An 18,743-nucleotide genomic window follows, 5' to 3' on the forward strand; every position below is an offset into this window, starting at 1 on the left:
AGTTCATTATTAACATTTGGCTTCTTGATCTATTTTCCAACGGCAATTATTACGAAGGGGATTTTTTTCTGTTTCTTTAAGCTGAATGAATGGTTCCTTTAAGAATAAATTAATGTGACGTCACCAACAGGTGCCAATAACTCCCAATTTAAAGGAAAAAATGTCTTTTAAAAAGATTTTTGTCTCGTAAGGCAGCGGCAGAATACTATTGGTCGTGTTTAAACCTTTCTATGCAGTGAGTACGGATTAATTGTGTTTGTTCACTTTGTGTCGTGTTAAAGGTTGACGAAAAATTCACTTTTCCCAAAAGATTGGTGATTGTGAAGCACCAACAATTGTCTCCAAGTTAAAGCCCCGCTGAGCTTGACTTTTAGTTTACTCTGGCCATGAACTCTTGAACAAACTTGTAAAACTTCCCGCATTTTTCACACATTAATCCAGTGTGTTTCGTTGCCTGTAACTGATTTGATGCAAGAATTGTGACTCTAAACTTCGACTGGGATATTTCAACACAGCCCTTCGGAGGCATTCAGTCCGCACCAAAACTGCGAGCCGTTCAGCTCACTGAGTGTGTTTAAATGATTCGAGTTCATTGGGGATACAGACACTCAACCACTTTGCTCTGGGGCTAGGCTTTGCATGGGGCTCCAAATGGAATTGTACTTGTTTATATCGGGTTAAGAATAATTGTTTTTTTTCCTCTTGGGATTCTAGAAATCATGTTCTCTCTGTCTGAAGAGCCATGTTCCATGTTTCCTGAACGACAAGAAGCACAAACTCAAGAGCTGCTGCCATGTGATTTATCAGATGGGTTCTCAACTCCACAATGTTTGAAGGTTGGTCCTTCACGGTTTTAGTTCAGGATATTGCCTCACTTGAACTATCCCAGTTAGTGTTTGACCTACTGTTGTGCTTAATCCGAACAGGCGCACAGTCGGGTAAAAGGCAGTTTACCTGTTACTGAGGATCAAGATCTGAAGGTGTATCTGAGAGTGAGGCCATTTTTAAAAGCGGAATTGGCAAATGACGAATCCAAGGTTAGCAAATGCAATCGACATGTAAAGTGATTTATTTCCTGTGTAGTCAAATGTGATTTATCTTTATCGAATTTACATTATTTGAAATAAAAACATTTCAGTATAATTCATCTCCCTGTCGAGATTGATGGGTTGGCTGTTAATTCATTTTCTGATCTCTTTTTGCATAATTATCCTCCATCAAGAATTCTGAAGCTAACGACTGCCAAGGTTATTACATTTTAGTACCATTTAAGATGAGCAATTTTGGAATTGTTTTGTGCATAGATCCATGAAACAGCATCGGGACAACACTCTTTTTTTTAAAAAAAAAAGCTTTATTGCAGCACAGAATATGCAGTATTAAATGATCATCTGTGACTAATTTCGACCCCCAATTGGCTGGAGTATAATGTGAAGTTATTCATTGTGAGAAGAATAGAATATATTATATTTGTTTCCTATAACCAGAATTCTCTTTTCACAAGAAAATATTGAAGAAAACCTTCTTAATTTTTTTTTAAAGGCAAGTTGTAGCCTAGTTTGATGAATTTATTTTTGAGGCCATAACTAGCAGGGTGGATAAAGGTGAACCAATGGATGTAGTATATTTGGATTTCTAAAAGGCATTCAATAAGATGCTACACAAAAAAGTTGTTACACAAGCTAGGGGCATATGGGTTGGGGGTAATATTAGCATGGATAGAGGATTGGTTAACGGGCAGAAAACAATAGGAATAAAGAGTCACTTTGCGGTTGTCGGGCTGTTGCTAGTGGGATGCCACAAGGATCAGTGCTGGGGCCTCAGCAATTTACAATCTATATTAATGACCTAGACGAAGGGGCCAAGTGTAATGTATTCAAGTTTGCTGATGATACAAAACTAGGTGGGAAAGTAAGCTGTGAGGAGGACACCAAGTCTGCAAAAGGATAGAGGCAGGTTAAGTGAATGGGCAAGAAGTTAGCAGATGGAGTGTATTGTAGGGAAATGTGAGATTGTTCACTTTGGTAGGAAGAATAGAACGAGAGAAAATATTAAATGTTGATGTTCAGAGGGACTTGAGTATCATTGTACATGAGCCACAATATTAACATGCTGGTACAGCAAGCAGTTGGGAAAGCAAATGATATGTTGGTCTTTATTATAAGGGGGTTGGAATACAAGAGTAAAGAAAGACTTGCTGCAATTGTACAGGATTTTGTTGAGACCACACCTGGAGTATTGTGTGCAGTTTTGGGCTCTGAACCTAAGGAAGGATATACTTGCCTTTTGGAGGCAGTGCAACAAAGGTTCACTAGATTGATTACTGGGATGAGGGATTTGTCCTAATGAGGAGAGATTGAGTAGAATGGGCCTATACTCTCTGGAATTTAGAAGAATGAGTGGTGATCTCATTAAAATGTATAAGATTCTGTGAGGGCTTGGTTGAGATGCTGAGAGGTTGTTTCCCCTGGAGAGTCTAGAACTAGGAGACACAGTCTCAGGATAAGGGGTCGACTCTTTAGAACTGTTAAATTTCTTCACTCAGAGGGTGGTGAATCTTTGGAATTCTCTACCTCTGAGGTCTCCGGATGCTCAGTCGTTGAGTAGATTTAAGGCTAAGATCAAAGATTTTTGGATACTAAAGGAACCAGGGGATATGGGGATCGGGTGGGCAAAGTAGATCTGTGGTTGAAGATCAGCCATGGTCTTATTGAATGGCGGAGCAGGCCCGAGGGGCTGTATGACCTATCACTGCTTTTATTTCTCATGTTCTTGTTTAATATAGAACAAGTAAATTAACAGTACCTCATGCAAAACCTTTTCTTTACTGTGACTTACAAACATTGCTATATTTCAAAATAATAAACTTTCTCTGAGCTGTCATTTTCAGGATACATTAAAACTTAAACATGGGTTCAGTTCTTTCCATGGCATTGTTTTGCCAAACATCACTAATTTGATGCAGGCTGTAGCTTCAAACTGTATAGCGACTTCTGCAGTAACTTCACCTACAAAAATATCGTGCTAAATCTTTTGAAATGCATTGATGCAAACCCATTAATACAAAAAAATGTATTTTCATAATATTGAATAGTTAGCCATTCTTGTGTATGATTTATGTTTCTCCAACCCCCCCACCCCGTTTGAAATATTTGATAGTCGGAAATTAACACTGTCTCTCCGTTAACAATACCATAAGACCAATTTAACCCAAAGCCTCTGCATTTAATTGCAAATAACACATTAAAGTCCACTTTGGTCTGACAAAAAAACAAGATACAAACCCAGATGCATACTAGTTGACCTTTGCTTGCCTGAATAAAATGTGTGCTTGCAGAAATTGCCCCGAGAAACTAAATTAACTTTGTACTTTCGGTAGTAACGAGACATTCAAATCAATAACAAAAATATATTTAGTCACGTGAAGTGAGTTGGAAGTCAACAGTTTTAAAAACTGAAAATTGTGGACAATAATTAAAAAATAGAAAGTTCTAGAAATTCAGAGACAGCTGGCACCTGAAAAGACTATGGGGTCGAAATTCAATTCCGCCCGAAATGGGGCACAGCTTCCGTTTTTTGAAATTTTTCTCCGCTGCATGGGTTGCGGCAGAGATGCCATCGATATTCAGCGCTTGGAAGTTTTTTTTGCTTGGGGTGGATGTAGTTGCGGCTGAAGGGCAGAAGAGCCCTTGCAGCAGGTCGGCTGCCCCAATCCCTCATCAGTGCTGCGCTAATGATGTCAGCGTGTTGCAGATGTACTGCATCGCGCTAACATGTCACAACGTGTCTCCCTTTCAGTTAAAGGGGAGGGCCGCTGCGAGCTCTGCATATTTTTAAGTTCGGTCCACTGGGCCACCAAGGGAGGTTTTCGGCCAGGACAGTGGCTTGGCACCTAAGAGGGGGTGCTAGGCTGCCTGTTGGGGGGTCTGGCTGAACCCAGGGGCATAATTGTCAAGCTGACCTGGCAGTCGGCTGACAATAAAAAATAAAATGGCGTCGCCGGCGGCAGCACCACCTCCCCTTTAAGGGTGGCTGTGCCCCTGACCAACAAGAAGTGCACCGACACAAAAAGCTGTTGGTGGCACTGGGCGGCACTGCTCCCGCGGGGCTAATATGCAAAAGGGATATTTCCCGCGGGGCAATTTCGGGAAATGGTCGCTGTCGGTCGGTAAGGGGTCGGTGTGTGCATGCCGCGATGGGAAAATGGGCGGAGCGGTCCCCTACACCGCTCTGACCGCGATGAAGGGCAATGTACAAAATGGCGGTCCCTCAGCGTAGAGTCGGTGGCCATCCCGTGACCGCTGCTTTCAGGCGGCCAGAGGCCTTGTTGAGAAGGGCAATTTTGGCCCCTAAAGTAGGCGATCATTTTGTGTAGAGACTCTTTTTCGGCCAAGTAATGTCATTTCCTAAGCATTCTAAAGATTGGGATGTAATTGGTTAATACTGAGGAAATAATCAATTTTTAAAAATACTTGCAAGTGGGAGCCTTGAAGTAATAAAACAATATTTTGTAAAGAACAGGCAGACCCTGCCACTATAAATACTCATCAGAAATGTGAGGCTGCTCGGCACAGCTCTAATCAAAATGTGCATCACTGATCAGGTGTGCAGATGAAATTATTTGTCTCTGTAAAGGAATATGCAATACAAAGGGACACTACCCAATGTTACTGGGTGTTGGGTGGTTTGTTCCTTTTTAGCAGTTCTAATATATTTTCTGCAACCAAGGTTTTAACAGCCCATTTATTAGAATTATATGAATAGGGTCTGCTCTCTTGAATATTTCCAGCCCATTGGATAGGAGCTAGCTGTACTCCTATTTGTTGCACTGTGATCCTATCTGACTTCTCTTTAGTACTCTTTTTAGGCCATCTCTGACCACCAACCCTACCACCTCCTGTGTCCACCCCTGGAAAAAGCACTCTCCCAACTCTCTTACAACTGCACTTATCAACTCCCAACTGTCCAGCCTTTGGCCCTCCATTCACCATGACATCTCTTCAGCCACCGATCTGCTCAGTCACACCCTCACCGCCATCTTTGATGCCCTAGTCCCTGTTAAAACAATTACTCTCTCTCTCACCCTGGCTGTTCCTCCTGGTACAGCCCTGATCTTCGCTCCCTTTAAGTCCAAGGGATGCAGACTTGAATGGATATGGCAGACAACTGGTTTAGCCATTCACTGCCAGATCTGGCTGGAACTCATAAAGCACTATTGGGTCCTGCTCTCGTCTGCCTAAATCACTCACACTTCCAGAATCATTCTGGAATGTAAAGATAAACACTGGCTTCTATTCTCCACTGCAAACCACCTTTTTAAACTCTTCGCCCCAGTCTCCACCCTCATCTCCGACATCATCATCATAGGCAGTCCCTCGAAATCGAGGAAAACTTGCTTCCACTCTAAAGATGAGTTCTCAGGTGACTGTACAATCCAATATGGGAATTACAGTCTCACAGGTGGGACAGACAGTTGTTGGAGGAAAGGGTGGGTGGGGAGTTTGGTTTGCCACATGCTCCTTCCGCTGCCTGCGCTTGTTTTCTGCATGCTCTTGGCGATGAGACTCTGTGCTCAACACCCTCCTGGATGCTCTTCCTCCACTTGGGGGCGATCATTGGTCAGGGACTCCCAGGTGTTGGTGGGAATGTTGCACTTTATCAAGGAGGCTTTGAGGGTGTCCTTGAAACTTTTCTTCTGCCCACCTGGGGCTCGTTTGCTGTGTAGGAGTTCCAAGTAGAGCGCTTGCTTTGGGAGTCTCGTGTCAGGCATGCGAACAATGTCGCCTGACGGCTGCCTTTGCCTCTTCCCTTCCTTTCCCTAGCCCACCGGGCCAAACTTCCTCTAAGGAAGCCCGCAGCCCTATCCCCGACCTCACATTTTTCTCCAGTTTCTCTCCGACCTCCCCTTGTGACCTTTCCGAGCTCATCCTGTCCATGAGACCCACTTCCTGCTCCCTTGACCCTATTCCCACCAAACCGCTGATCACCAAATTTCCTTTTCTGGCTTCCATGTTAGCTGACATTGTTAATGGTTCGCTCTCCTTGGGTACTGTCCCTTTCTCCCTCAAATCTGTCATCGTCACTCCTCTCTTATTTAAAAAAAAAAACCTCGATCCCTCTTTCCTTGCTAACTACCACCCTATCTCCATCCTCCCTTTCCTCTCCAAGGTCCTTGAATGTGGTGTTTCCTCCCAAATCTGTGCCCATTGTTCCTGCAATTCCGTGTTTGAATCTGATTTCTGCGCCTGCCACAGTACCGAAACGGATCTCATCAAAGTCACAAATGACATCCTTTGTGATTGTGACAAAGGCCAACTATCCCTCCTCATCCCTCTTGACTTGTATGTAGCCTTTGACACGGTTGACTACTCTCTCGCCAACATCTCTCCACCTGTGTCCATTCTTATCTATCTAATCGTACCCAGAGAATCATCTGCAACGGCTTCTCTTTCCACCCCCGCATCGTTGCTTCTGGTCTCCTCCAAGGATCTATTCTTGGTCCCCTTCTATTTCTCATCCACATGTTGCCCCTCGGCAACATCATCCGGAAACACACATATGCTGACGACACCCAGTTCTACCTCACTACCACTTCTCTCAACCCCTCCACGGTCTCTAAATTGTCAGACTGCTTGTCCGACATCCAGTTCTGCATGAGCAGGAATTTTCTCCAGTTGAATATTGGGAAGACAGAAGCCATTGTTTTCAGTCCCTGCCACAAACCCCATGCCCTAGCTACTGACTCCATCCCTCTCTCCAACCTCTGTCTGAGGCTGATCCACACTGTTCGCAACCTTGGTGTCATATTTGACCGCATATCTGCAGCATAACAATGACCACCTATTTCCACCTCAACATCACCCGTCTCTGCCCTTGCCTCAACTCATCTGCCGCTGAAGCCCTCATCCATGCCTTTGTTACCTCTGGACTTGACTATTCCAATGCACACCTGGCTGGCTTCCCACATTCTACCCTATGTAAACTAGAGGTGATCCAAAACTTGGCTGCCCGTGTCCTAACTCGCACCAAGTCCCGGTCACCCATCACCCCTGTGCTCGCTGACTTGCATTGGCTTTCGGTTAAGCAACGCCTCGATTTTCAAAATTCTCATCCTTATTTTCAAATCCCTCCATGGCCTCGCCCCTCCCGATCTTTGCAATCTCCTCCAGCCCCCTCTCGCCCGGGAGATAACTCTGCTCCTCTAATTCTGTCCTCCGAGCATCCCTGATTTATAATCGCTCAACCATTGGTGGCTATGCCTTCGGTTGCCTTGGCCCCCAAGCTCGAATTCCCTGCCTAAACTGCTCCACTTCTCTACCCCTCTTTCCTCTTTCAAGACGCTTCTTTGACCAAGCTTTTGGTCACCTGCGCTAATTTCTACTTGTGCGGCTCGGTGTCACATTTTTATCTCACAATACTGTGAAGTGCCATGGGACATTTCACTATATTAAAGGTGCTATATAAATACACGTTGCTATTTTATGAGCTTGGCATGAGCTTTATTGACTTTGCAATCTTCATGTGTGGTTCAGGATTGTGTAATAATAGAAGATTCGGAAACTGTTGTATTGGAAGCACCCAAGCATTCAACCACTATGAAGAATAGTGAAAGAGGCATTGGACAAGCTGTACATAAATTTACATTTTCTCAGGTGAGTAACAGCTTTTATTATATTTTAGTAATCGTGATTGCTGGAAACTGCGCTCAACCACTTCTGAACTGTAATTGATGTTTTTGCGTCCTGTTCTTTTTCATTTTGGAAATGATTGTCAATTTACAAAATTTGCTGTTGACTTTTCAAAAAATTCTGTAATATACCTTCTCTTTTCCCTTGAATACTCCACAGTGGTCCTGAAGATGTATTTCACAAAGCAAATTTTCTGAATTGTTTTAATTGTTTCTGTTTCTTCTACTGAAAATAAACTATTGCCCACATTGGCTTTTTTGATTTGTCGGTTTTCCATCATTTGCAATTTTTCATCCAGAAAATGTCCTTTGTCTATCAATTTTGTGGCCCATAATTACTATTTATAGTTACAAACGTGCTTGTTTACTTTTGTATTTCCTTGCTCAACCTCCTAAATGCCAGAATAAAATACACTGAACTGTCTTTTGTACTGAATTTGCTTTGTTTGCAAACTGGAATCTTTGCATAAAATGAAGGTGGGAATAAAATTGCTAAAAAACACACCTTTACATAAGATTTACAGTACAGAAATAGGCATTCAACCCAACAGGTCTATGCTGTTTATGTTTCACACAAGTCTCCTTCCAACCTATTTCATCTAACCCCTTTAACATATCCTTTCATTCACCACAACCGCTCCTCTCGGCAAGTTCCACATTCTCACCACTGAGTAAAGAAATTTCTCCTGAAGTCCTTACTGGATTTATTAATGACTTGTGTTTATGGCCCCTAGTTTTAGACTCAAGTGGAAGCGTCCTCTCCATGGCTACCCTATCTAACCCCTTCATATTGTTAAAGACCTCTGTCTGCTCTCTTCCAGAGAAAAGAGCCCCAGTCTATTCAGTCTTTCCTGATAGTTGTGGTTCTAGATACTTTTTGATATTTGAGTTCTTCTCATTGGTCATAATTTAGAAGTATAACATTCCTTCCCAGTTCTTTTATCACCTTTTGTTAGATCTTTGGGCAGGAAACCAGTCAGAAAGCATTCTTTGATGGCACAGTAAAAGATCTCGTCAAACAATACCTCCAAGGGCAAAACAGTTTGGTGTTTACCTATGGAGTTACAAATGCTGGGAAGACCTACACTATTCAAGGTATGGAGTTAGTGAGAAGAAAGAGATCAAAATATATGGTACCAAAGAAGAATTGTTACTAATTATAAGCTTGTTGTATTCAAAAAGCCATGTACAATTTGCCCTATTGTTGACTATGTACAACTCAAACCATAGGTAAAACTTCTGAAAAGATAAAACAGTAACTTCCTCCATGACTATGGTAGTATAATAAATATCTAGATTTCCTCTGGCCTTGTCCGAGGCTTTTCATTATTGAAATCTTCAGCTTTTGTTTCACTAAATAAGTTACAATTTCATTTTTGGATTCTGTGCTGGACATTCTATTCTGGTTCAACATCACTAACTACTTCTGTAAGCAGACTTCATTCCCCTATGAACTAGAGTTAGCTTACCAGAATGTGTCATCTGTTGCAACATGCTTCTACTTGCTTTCAGTAGGCAGATTGACAACACACTCTTGGACCAAAACTCTGGCTATAAACCAAGCAATTTAATAAAGAATAGGTAAATTAACTGTGTTCCATAAGTGTTATTTACAGTAATTGCAAACTTTGCTATTCTTGCTGTGTCAAAATAATAGATACTTCTCAGAGCTATCTTTGAACCTTAAATGGATGTTCACTTCATGTGATTGAAGTTAAACTAGCCCAGTGCTGCTTGTAGTCTGCCTTCTAAGATAAACTCCCCATTGAAGTATAATTTCAAATTGTGTGCTAAAACAAATCCTATTCACAAAAAATACATTTTATATATTCATATTAGATGGTTAGCTTGCTCTTTGTCAATTGCATTAAGATGTTTGTCCCCTAGTTTGAAATATTTGATTGTTGGAACTTAATAATTCACAAAAAATGGCTGAAGACAATGTCTCTGCCTTTAAAGTAACATAAGTAAATTCAAACTTTCATTTTAAAGAAACCCAGATTCATAATTGACCTTTTCCTGCCTGAATCAAATGTATTTTTTGTACCTTGCAGAAACAGCTAACAGAAGCCTGAATTAATCCTGTTTATACAATTACTAGTAATAAGGAATTCAAATTAATCTAAAACAAATTACATTTTTGTTACAACTACTTACAGCTGCATTTGAAATAATGTAATTTGTTGATAAAAACCTGTTTCCTCTTCTGACAGTGGTCCCAACACTGATCCTTGTGGAATACTACTTCCCACCATTTTGCTTTTAACCCGCTCTGTTTTGTAGCCAGCTTGTTATCCATTCTGTTACTTGTCCCCTGAATCCACATGCTCTGACCTTGGTCATGAAGGCAAGGTATCCCTTCCCCCATAAATTCAGAGATTGTGAAAATTATGGTTTGAGTGGATCAAACAATAACCAACTCACTGTCTGACATATGACTTGTATCCCATTGGAGAGTCCATAGATCACAGCCGTTTGTAGTTTTTGTGATGGACTCCCTTTTGGTTTAAATATATTTTAAAATTATCTTAATATACATTATCTTAAATTTATCCTAGATAAATTCATCTACTGTTGTTGACATATTAATATAATATCCGGTGGGGGGGGGGGGGCTCTTATCCTGATCATCTAGTGAAGTAGCTTGATTTCATTGGCAACTTATCCAGTATTTCTAAAAGTAACCTGTATATAACTTGCACAAATGGTAAACTGCTGGAGACAAGTATACCTCGATGATTTTAAGGTCTAGGTGTAAAACTATAATGTTGAAGTCATAACCTTTTTTAAAGTTACTAAAATTAAAGTGTTCAATACTTCAATTTCAGTAATTAAATATTTAAATGTATTCCAATTTTTGATTTTAAGATTTTCAGAAATTGAAGTCATGACTTGCTCACCTATCTGTAAAATGTAGAATGTTATTACCTCCTTCAGATACTTATACTCTTGGTCAACTATAGGTACTGCTAAAGATGGTGGTATCTTGCCAAGGTCACTGGACATGCTCTTTGATCACATAAAAGGCAGACAATATCAAAAGATGGATTTAAAGCCACATATCGGTGATGAGGTGTTAAAACTGGGCAGTCACCAAACCTGGCAAGAAGAAGCTATCAAGGCTGCAATCTTTTCCACACTGAGCGAGGTAATATGATTGTGGAAATGAACACTGATTTATGTTATGAAACTCCTTTTTTATTTTTGGAAAGTAGTAATATTCATAAATGTTCTTTCTAAATCAATTGCTTTTGTATTGTGCCCTACTGAAATGTACATGAACTAAAGCAAAATGTTGTAAACCATAACTTTATCTAATATTTATTAAATCAGGTCTTTTGCAGATGGGACCAAATTATAATTAGAGCTGATGTGATGTATTGTGAAAACCTGTGGTGTATCATTTACATTTCACAAGTGGAAATTACCATAACTCACCTATTTTGCTCATGAGTCAGCCTGTTTTATTATAAAATTCCTGTAAAATAGATTTAGATAATGTATTCTCTTATTGGTGACACAAACATTTAGTCTTTTTTTCAATGCTAAGGAGATTTGCCTGCCTATTTCCATTACATGAAGCAGTGCTTTCTTTAAAATCGCTGGAAGAAAAGTGTAACTGGGACTGTTCAAAAACACTAATTGATGCACTTACCTTACTGGACAAGATAAAAGTTCACGGGGTTGGGGGTAATATATTAGCATGGATAGAGGATTGGCTAACGAACAGAAAACAGAGAGTCGGGATAAATGGTTCATTCTCTGGTTGGCAATCAGTAACTAGTGGTGTGCTGCAGGGATCAGTGCTGGGACCCCAACTATTTACAATCTATATTAACAACTTGGAAGAAGGGCCTGAGTGTAACGTAGCCAAGTTTGCTGACGATAAAAAGATGGGAGGAAAAGCAATGTGTGAGGAGGGGACACAAAATCTGCAAAAGGACATAGACAGGCTAAGTGAGTGGGAAAAAATTTGGCAGATGGAGTATAATGTTGGAAAGTGTGAGGTTATGCACTTTGGCAGAGAAAAATCAAAGAGCAAGTTATTATTTAAATGGAGAAGGATTGCAAAGTGCTGCAGTACAGCAGGACCTGGGGGTATTTGTGCATGAAATACAAAAGGATAGTATGCAGGTACAGCAAGTGATCAGGTAGGCCAATGGAATCTTCCCCTTTTATTGCAAAGGGGATGGCGTATAAAAAGCAGGAAAGTATTGCTACAATTGTACAGGGTAATGGTGAGGCCACACCTGGTATACAGCATGCAGTTTTGGTTTTCAATTTATAAAAGGATATACTTGCTTTGGAGGCAGTTCAGAGAAGGTTCTCTGGGTTGATTCCGGAGATGAGGGGTTGATCTATGAGGAAAGGTTGAGTCGGTTGGGCCTCTACTCATTGGAATTCAGAAGATTGAGAGGTGATCATATCAAAACGTATAAGATTATAAGGGGGCTTGACAAGGTGGATGCAGAGAGAACGTTTCCACTGATGGGGGAGACTAGAACTAGGGGGCATAATAATTTTAAATGGGCGGCCCCTTATTCTGAGATGAGGAGAAATTTCTTTTCTCCGAGGGTTGTAAATCTGGAATTCATTGCCTCAGAGCTGTGGAAACTGGGACATCGAATAAATTTAAGACAGAAATAGACAGTTTCTTAACCAATAAGAGGTTATGGGGAGTGGGCAGGGAAGTGAAGCTGAGTCCATGATCAGATCAGCCATGATCGTATAAAATGGCAGCGCAGACGCGAGGGGCCGTATGGCTGACTCCTGCTCCTATTTCTTGTGTTATGTTTAATGCTGTTGATTCTAATGCCAATGTTACAATAGAACAGAATGAGATTGACTAAAACAAGGTCATTGCCTCCTTTTTAATAGGAGGTTCAATATTGATTATACAGATTGAACGGCCGAAATCCGGAAACCTCTGGACCGAGGCCGTTCTGGATTCCGGGTATTTCCGGATTTTGGAACGTCTTTGTCTGGGCCGATGTGGTTGTGGAGTGGGGGGGGGGGGATGGTGTGAGCCGAGCCAGGGTGAGGTCATGCTGCCGAGGGCCGGGGCGGGCGAATTCAGGCTGGGGCGAGGTCGGGCCGGTGAGGGCCGGGGCGGGTGAAGTCGTGGTGAAGTTGGGCCGGGGCGAGATAGAGCTAGGGCAAAGTCGGGCCGAGGGCCGGGGCGGGTGAGGTCAGGCCGGTGAGGGCCGGGCCGGGGGGAGTCTGGATTTCGGAACATTTCCCGGCTTCCAGATGACCCCACCATGGATTGACACGGTGTCCGGATTCCGGAACATTCCGAATTTTGGAACTCCTGATTTCGGACGCTCAACCTGTACTACCATTACCTGTTTTTCATGTATGGATTAACGCAATGTTTTGCGTCTCAAATACAAATTAAACTGAAACCTATTACTGTGGTATGATATAGTCCAGAGTTGCTGGTTTCACCAAGAAATATACAGTTCTCTGGTAGAGTGTTCTGTACTGATGTTTGCCCAAATAGGTTAAGTTTCAAATTAATTGCTACGGGTGCACTATGTGGATCTCGTAATCGGGTTGCTGACCCATCCACCTCCATGGCACGAACCTGGTATTGCAGTACTTCCAGGAACGGTGCAGTGGCTCTCGGCCTTTTGGCTAAGAGCATTGGCGCAGAGTGATCCTTGATGTGTGCAAGGTGACCTCTGGCGTTTGTGATTTGACAAAGAATTGGAAAGATTGGCTACGAATAAAAAAAAAAATATATAAAATGAATAAGATGCATAAATTTAAAATATTTTAACACATCCTTTTTAAACTGGGTTAGCCATGATTATTGGGACAAAACTACTGGATTGGTTCAGTGTCATATGCACTGCATATTTCAGGAATACAAATGGATATTGGAGTGACATTCTAAGCATATAGCATCTCCTTTTCTTCTAGGAGACAGAATGTCGCCCTTTGAGGATGACAACCAACAAGAGCAGCCCAAAGAATCTGGCACAGCCAAGCTCCATCACTCCGGCAGTCTCTGTAGCCTTTGATCAACTAGGTATCTTTTTATTATCTTAACGAAGCCTGTTCTGCATGGAAGGATTTGATGCATATACATACAACTGTTTTGTCAAAAGGATTTATTTTGCACAATTAAGAACTAAATGATTTTTGAGTTGGCTCATACCTATCATAGACTGCAGAATTTGGGGGTAGAAGAAATGTTGTTATAATTAATAATTTTAGAATTTGAGATTATTGTGGTAGATCAGGAAATGGCAGCATTATCTGATTGTTGTTTTGTTTCAGTATTGGAGGCAAGTTGAGGGTTAAGTACCCAAAAGCTTGTGGATGAGGAAGTAGAAGGGCAACCAATTGATGATTGCATGAATAAGAAATATTAAGGGGCTGAGAGTGCTTAAAAAATTAATCCAGGATCAAGTGGTACTTATCCTTGAATTCTGAAAGGGGTTAGTTTGGAATTAGTGGAGGAACTAAACATTCATTTTAATAAAAGAAAAGCAAGACTTGCATTTATATGCACCTTTCTTGACCAACAGCCATCCCAAAGCACTTTATAGCCAATGAAGAATTTTTTGAAGTGTAATAAAAGAATCATTAGAGACAGGAGCTATGCCATTGTACTGTGGGGTGGCAAATATTAAACCTCTGTTTGAAAAGGGGGAACGAGATGAGCCAAATCTGATATTTGGTGAGCCTTGTGTCAGTAGTAGGAAATTACTAGAGAAGATAAGCGAATGCTTCAAGGACATAGACTGAATAGAGATGGGTCAACATGGATTTGTGAAGCATAAAACTTGAAAAGTAGAGGAGCAGAGAGACTTGGGTTCAGATATATTTATTTTATTGGAATGATGTGTTGAAGCTTTGTTTTTAAAAAAAAAAGTACAAATGGGATGCGGGTTTGTTAATTGGCGGTATTGAGTAAAATCAAAGAGGCATGGCTAAACCTATACAAATCACCAGTTAGACCACTGTTGGAATTTTAGGAAAATATGTCAAGGACATGAAGAGGCATAGAATTAAATAATGTGCTCTAGGAATGAGGATTTGGTTGTGAAGAATTACTACAGAAATTTGGGCTCTTTAGTCGAGCAGCAAAGGTTAGAGGAGCTAGGATATCTGAGGTGTATAAGATTATGAAGGGTTTTGAATGGGAGTGGAGCTATTTCCACTGGTAAGTGCATCATTAACTAGAGGACATAAATTTAAAGATTTAAAAAAAAAATGGAGAACTTCTAATAGGACACTACCTACCAGAAGCTGTAGTGGAAGGAGAATCCATGATGATGTTTAAAAGGGAATTGGATCATAAAAATTTGAAAGAGCAGGGGAATGAAACTTGGATAGTTCTTTCAGTGAACTAGCCCAAGCATGATAGTTTGTGATTTTGTGATTTTAGCTAGGTCATGTTTGATCAACCTGATGGAATCTGTTGAGACTGGGGGCAATACAGTATAGGTCTTTTTATGAACTTCAAAAAGCATTTCATAAAATCATAGAAATTTACAGCACGGAAGGAGGCCATTTTGGCTCATCGTGTCTGTGCCGACCAACAAGAGGCATTGGTGGCCGGGGCCATTGGAGAGAGCAGCGTGCGATGGCCCGGCCCGAAAATCGGCGCGGTTCCGACCTGCAAAACCATCAGCAGGCCGGGGCCATTGGAGGGAGCAGCGTGCAGTGGCATACCGCTGCAGGGAGCAGCGCGTGCTGCTGCAGGAGGGCGACAGCTATGAAACCAAATCACTGATTGCAGTGCGGGCAGGCACAGTAGGAGGGACGAAGGATCGACAAGAGTCCATGGGCCCAAGTTTCGGGCTGCGCCTAAAATGGTGCAGCCCGGACCTGGACGCCCGTTTTACGCGCCACAAAGTGCGCCTGAAAAAAACTTACCTATTCTCCGGCTTCCTGCAGGTCCTCTGGAGCTGGGCGCGGCGCAGCACGAGCTGTGGGGGGCGGAGCCAGGTCCCTGCGCTGAAAACAGTGCCGGGACCTCTGCACATGCGCTACAGTGGGCGCGCATGTGCAGTAGCTCCAGGCGCCCAAAACTGTGGGAGGGGCCCGAAGCACGCAGCCCCTAGCCCTGGCCGAATGGCCTCACTGGGGCTGCATGGATAAGGCTCCTCCCGCCCGACCCGACCTCTGCTCTCCGCCCCACCCGACCCGACCTCCGCGTGCCCCACCCCCCGACTCTCTCTCTCTCTCTCTCTCTCTCTCTCTCTCTCTCTCTCTCTCTCTCCCCCTCCCCACCCCCGAGACCCGACGCCACCTACCTGGAAATCCAGCCCGAAGTCTTGGGCCCGGCCATTCAGCCTCTTTCCCTCCCTCCTTTGCTCCCCCCCTCCCTCCTTTGCTCCCCCCCCTCCCTCCGAAACAGACACACTGGGGGTGCAGTCCCAGCACGCTGTTGAAGGACTCCCGGTGCTGCAGTCGGTAAGTAGAAAATGTTTTTTGTATTTGGTTTTAAAATTTTTTTAAATTTATTTTGTCTTAATTTTTTTTGATTGATTTATTGATGTATTTATCATTTATTATTGATGATGGCTTTTTATTTGTAAAACTGAAGTGTTTAATGTTTGTAAACTTCCCTTTAAACCACCACCAGCACCCCCCCCCCCCACTCCATTCCCTATGCCTGATTTGTAACCTACGCCTGATTTTCCAAAGTGTCGACAAGGTTTTTTTTCGAACGTACAAAAATCTTCACTTACTCCATTCTAAGTTAGTTTGGAGTAAGTTTTCACTGCCGAAACTTTGAAAACAGGCGTAAGTGGCCGGACACACCCACTTTTGGAAAAAAAAATTCTGTTCCAAAGTGAAATTGTTCTAACTGACGAGAACTGGAGCAAACTAAATGCAGAGAATTCAAATTTCTAAGATACTCCATTCTAAACCAGTTGCTCCAAAAAAACAGGAGCAACTCAGGCCGAAACTTGGCCCCCATAGAGGGAAGTGACCGGGGCCCAAGAGAGGCATGAATCTGGGGCCCAGAAGAGGCGAGGGCCCAGGGGCAGCACGGGCCAGCCCACATTGCGGTATGTGTGCACGCTCAGGCTGTGCAGCAGAGCTGGTCTCCAGTTAGTCTTGGATAATCCTTGGCACTGGACCAAGACCTAGCTCTGTCAAGCCTGTGTGGTGGCTGGTGTGCAATGGCCACCACACATTAAAAAAAATCCAAGCACAGGCATCTTCCACCCTTCACGATGTAGTTCGTGATCTGGAATATTGGGTCCTTCATTGAAACACCTGTGAACTCATCCCTTTTTGGTGTGGCAGCAAGTCATCCTCGCTTCGAGGGACTGCCTATGATGATGATCCAGCCTAATCCCACTTTCCAGCTCTAGGTCCATAGCCCTGCAGGCCATGGCACTTCAAGTGCACATCCAAGTATTTTTTAAATGTGGTGAGGGTTTCTGCCTCTACCACCCTTTTCAGGCCATGTGTTTAAGACCCCCACAACCCTCTGGGTGAAGAAACTTTCCCTCAAATCCCCTCTAAACCTTCTACCGATTACTTTAAATTTATGCCCCTTGGTTGTTGACCCCTCTGCTAAGGGAAATAGGCCCTTTCTATACACTATATACCTAGGCCCCTCATAATTTTATACACCTCAATGAGGTCTTCCCTCAGCCTCCTCTGTTCCAAGGAAAACAAACCCAGTCTATCCAATCTGTCCTCATGGCTAAGATTCTCCACTCCTGGCAACATCCTCTGTAAATCTCGTCTATACCCTCTCCAATGCAATCACATCCTTTCTGTAATGCGGTGACCAGAACTGCATGCAGTACTCTAGCTGTGGCCTAACTAGTGTTTTACACAGTTCAAGCATAACCCCCTGTTCTTGCCTTTATTAACTGAGACATAGAATACAAGCATTCCACATGCCTTCTAAACCACCTTATCTACCTGGCCTGCTACCTTCAGGGACTGTGAACATGCACTCCAAGGTCCCTTTGTTCCTCTACACTTCTCTGTTCTACCATTTTTAATGTGTATTCCCTTTCCTTGTTGGCCCTTCCCAAATGCATTACTTCACACTTCTCTGTATTAAATTCCATTTGCCACTGTTCTGCCCACCTGACCAGTTCATGGTTATCTTCCTGCAGATTACAGCTTTCTTCTTTATTATCAACCACACAATCAATTTTAGTATCATCTGTAAACTTCTTAATCATACTCCCTACATTCAAGTCTAGCTCATTGATGATGTTCCATTTGATGGAAAGTCCCATTTAAGAAATTGGTTGAGAAAATTGGGGCTATTGGCATAAAGGGGAAAGTAGTTGGATGGATAGATAGAGATGGTTGACAGGCTGTGCTAAATGAACATTTCTCCGATGAGGAAGCATTGGCTGGCTACCTGTCTCGTTTGCTGATCCAACTCTGAATAGAAAACTATCAGAGGATTGCTGAAAATTACAGGAGTGGTCAATTGCAGTTTAAAACAGAAACGTGTGATTAGTCTTGAAGTGTCCTAGGTTTAAGAAGGTGGCTCACCACCACCACCTTGGGAAATTAGAGATGAGCAATAAATGCTGGCTTTGCCAGCGTAGCTCACATCCTTGAATGAATTTAAAAAAAAAAAATACAATTCTTAAGAACCAGAATATAGATTTATGTGTAAATGTCTTAATGCAGTGGGGGAGTAAAAGGGGTTAGGTGTGCAGATATGCAAGTGGGTGGACAGCATTTTTTATCATATAAGCTACATTAAGGAGGCAAATGGGATTTCGGGTTAAAATTGAGAAATTGCATACTGAGTCTGTATAATATAGCTAGACTACATCTTAAATATTGTCTCTAGTTCCTGGAGACACAATTTATCAGTGTGATACCAGTGATGTGAGTCTGAGTAATGAAAGACTAAAACTGAGCAAATTGAGACAAATGATCAAAGGAATAGTCACAATAAATATAGATACATTGGTAGGAAAAACAAAAGGCTATAATCTTGAGATAAACACTAAAGATTAGAATACATTTTTTCATATTATTGGAATGTTTTTCACAAGTAGTGATCAATGCTTGTCAATTATAGCATTCAGAAAGGTACAAGATC

At 42.2% G+C, this 18,743-nt stretch overlaps 1 protein-coding gene across 1 annotated transcript in view; it reads left to right on the forward strand.

The window, feature by feature from the left end:
* The first annotated feature begins 720 nt into the window (after nt 1-720).
* The window catches only part of LOC139267338 (uncharacterized), a 79,068-nt gene continuing 61,045 nt past the window's right edge, over nt 721-18,743 (forward strand). The window contains exons 1-6 of the mRNA XM_070885548.1: nt 721-836; nt 927-1,037; nt 7,533-7,652; nt 8,644-8,782; nt 10,651-10,835; nt 13,613-13,721. Of these exons, the coding sequence (XP_070741649.1) occupies nt 750-836; nt 927-1,037; nt 7,533-7,652; nt 8,644-8,782; nt 10,651-10,835; nt 13,613-13,721 (751 nt within the window). The 5' untranslated portion in view covers nt 721-749. The remainder of the gene's footprint in view (nt 837-926; nt 1,038-7,532; nt 7,653-8,643; nt 8,783-10,650; nt 10,836-13,612; nt 13,722-18,743) is intronic.

Source organism: Pristiophorus japonicus, chromosome 1 (genome assembly GCF_044704955.1).
Source record: "Pristiophorus japonicus isolate sPriJap1 chromosome 1, sPriJap1.hap1, whole genome shotgun sequence".
Classification (NCBI taxonomy): domain Eukaryota; kingdom Metazoa; phylum Chordata; class Chondrichthyes; family Pristiophoridae; genus Pristiophorus; species Pristiophorus japonicus.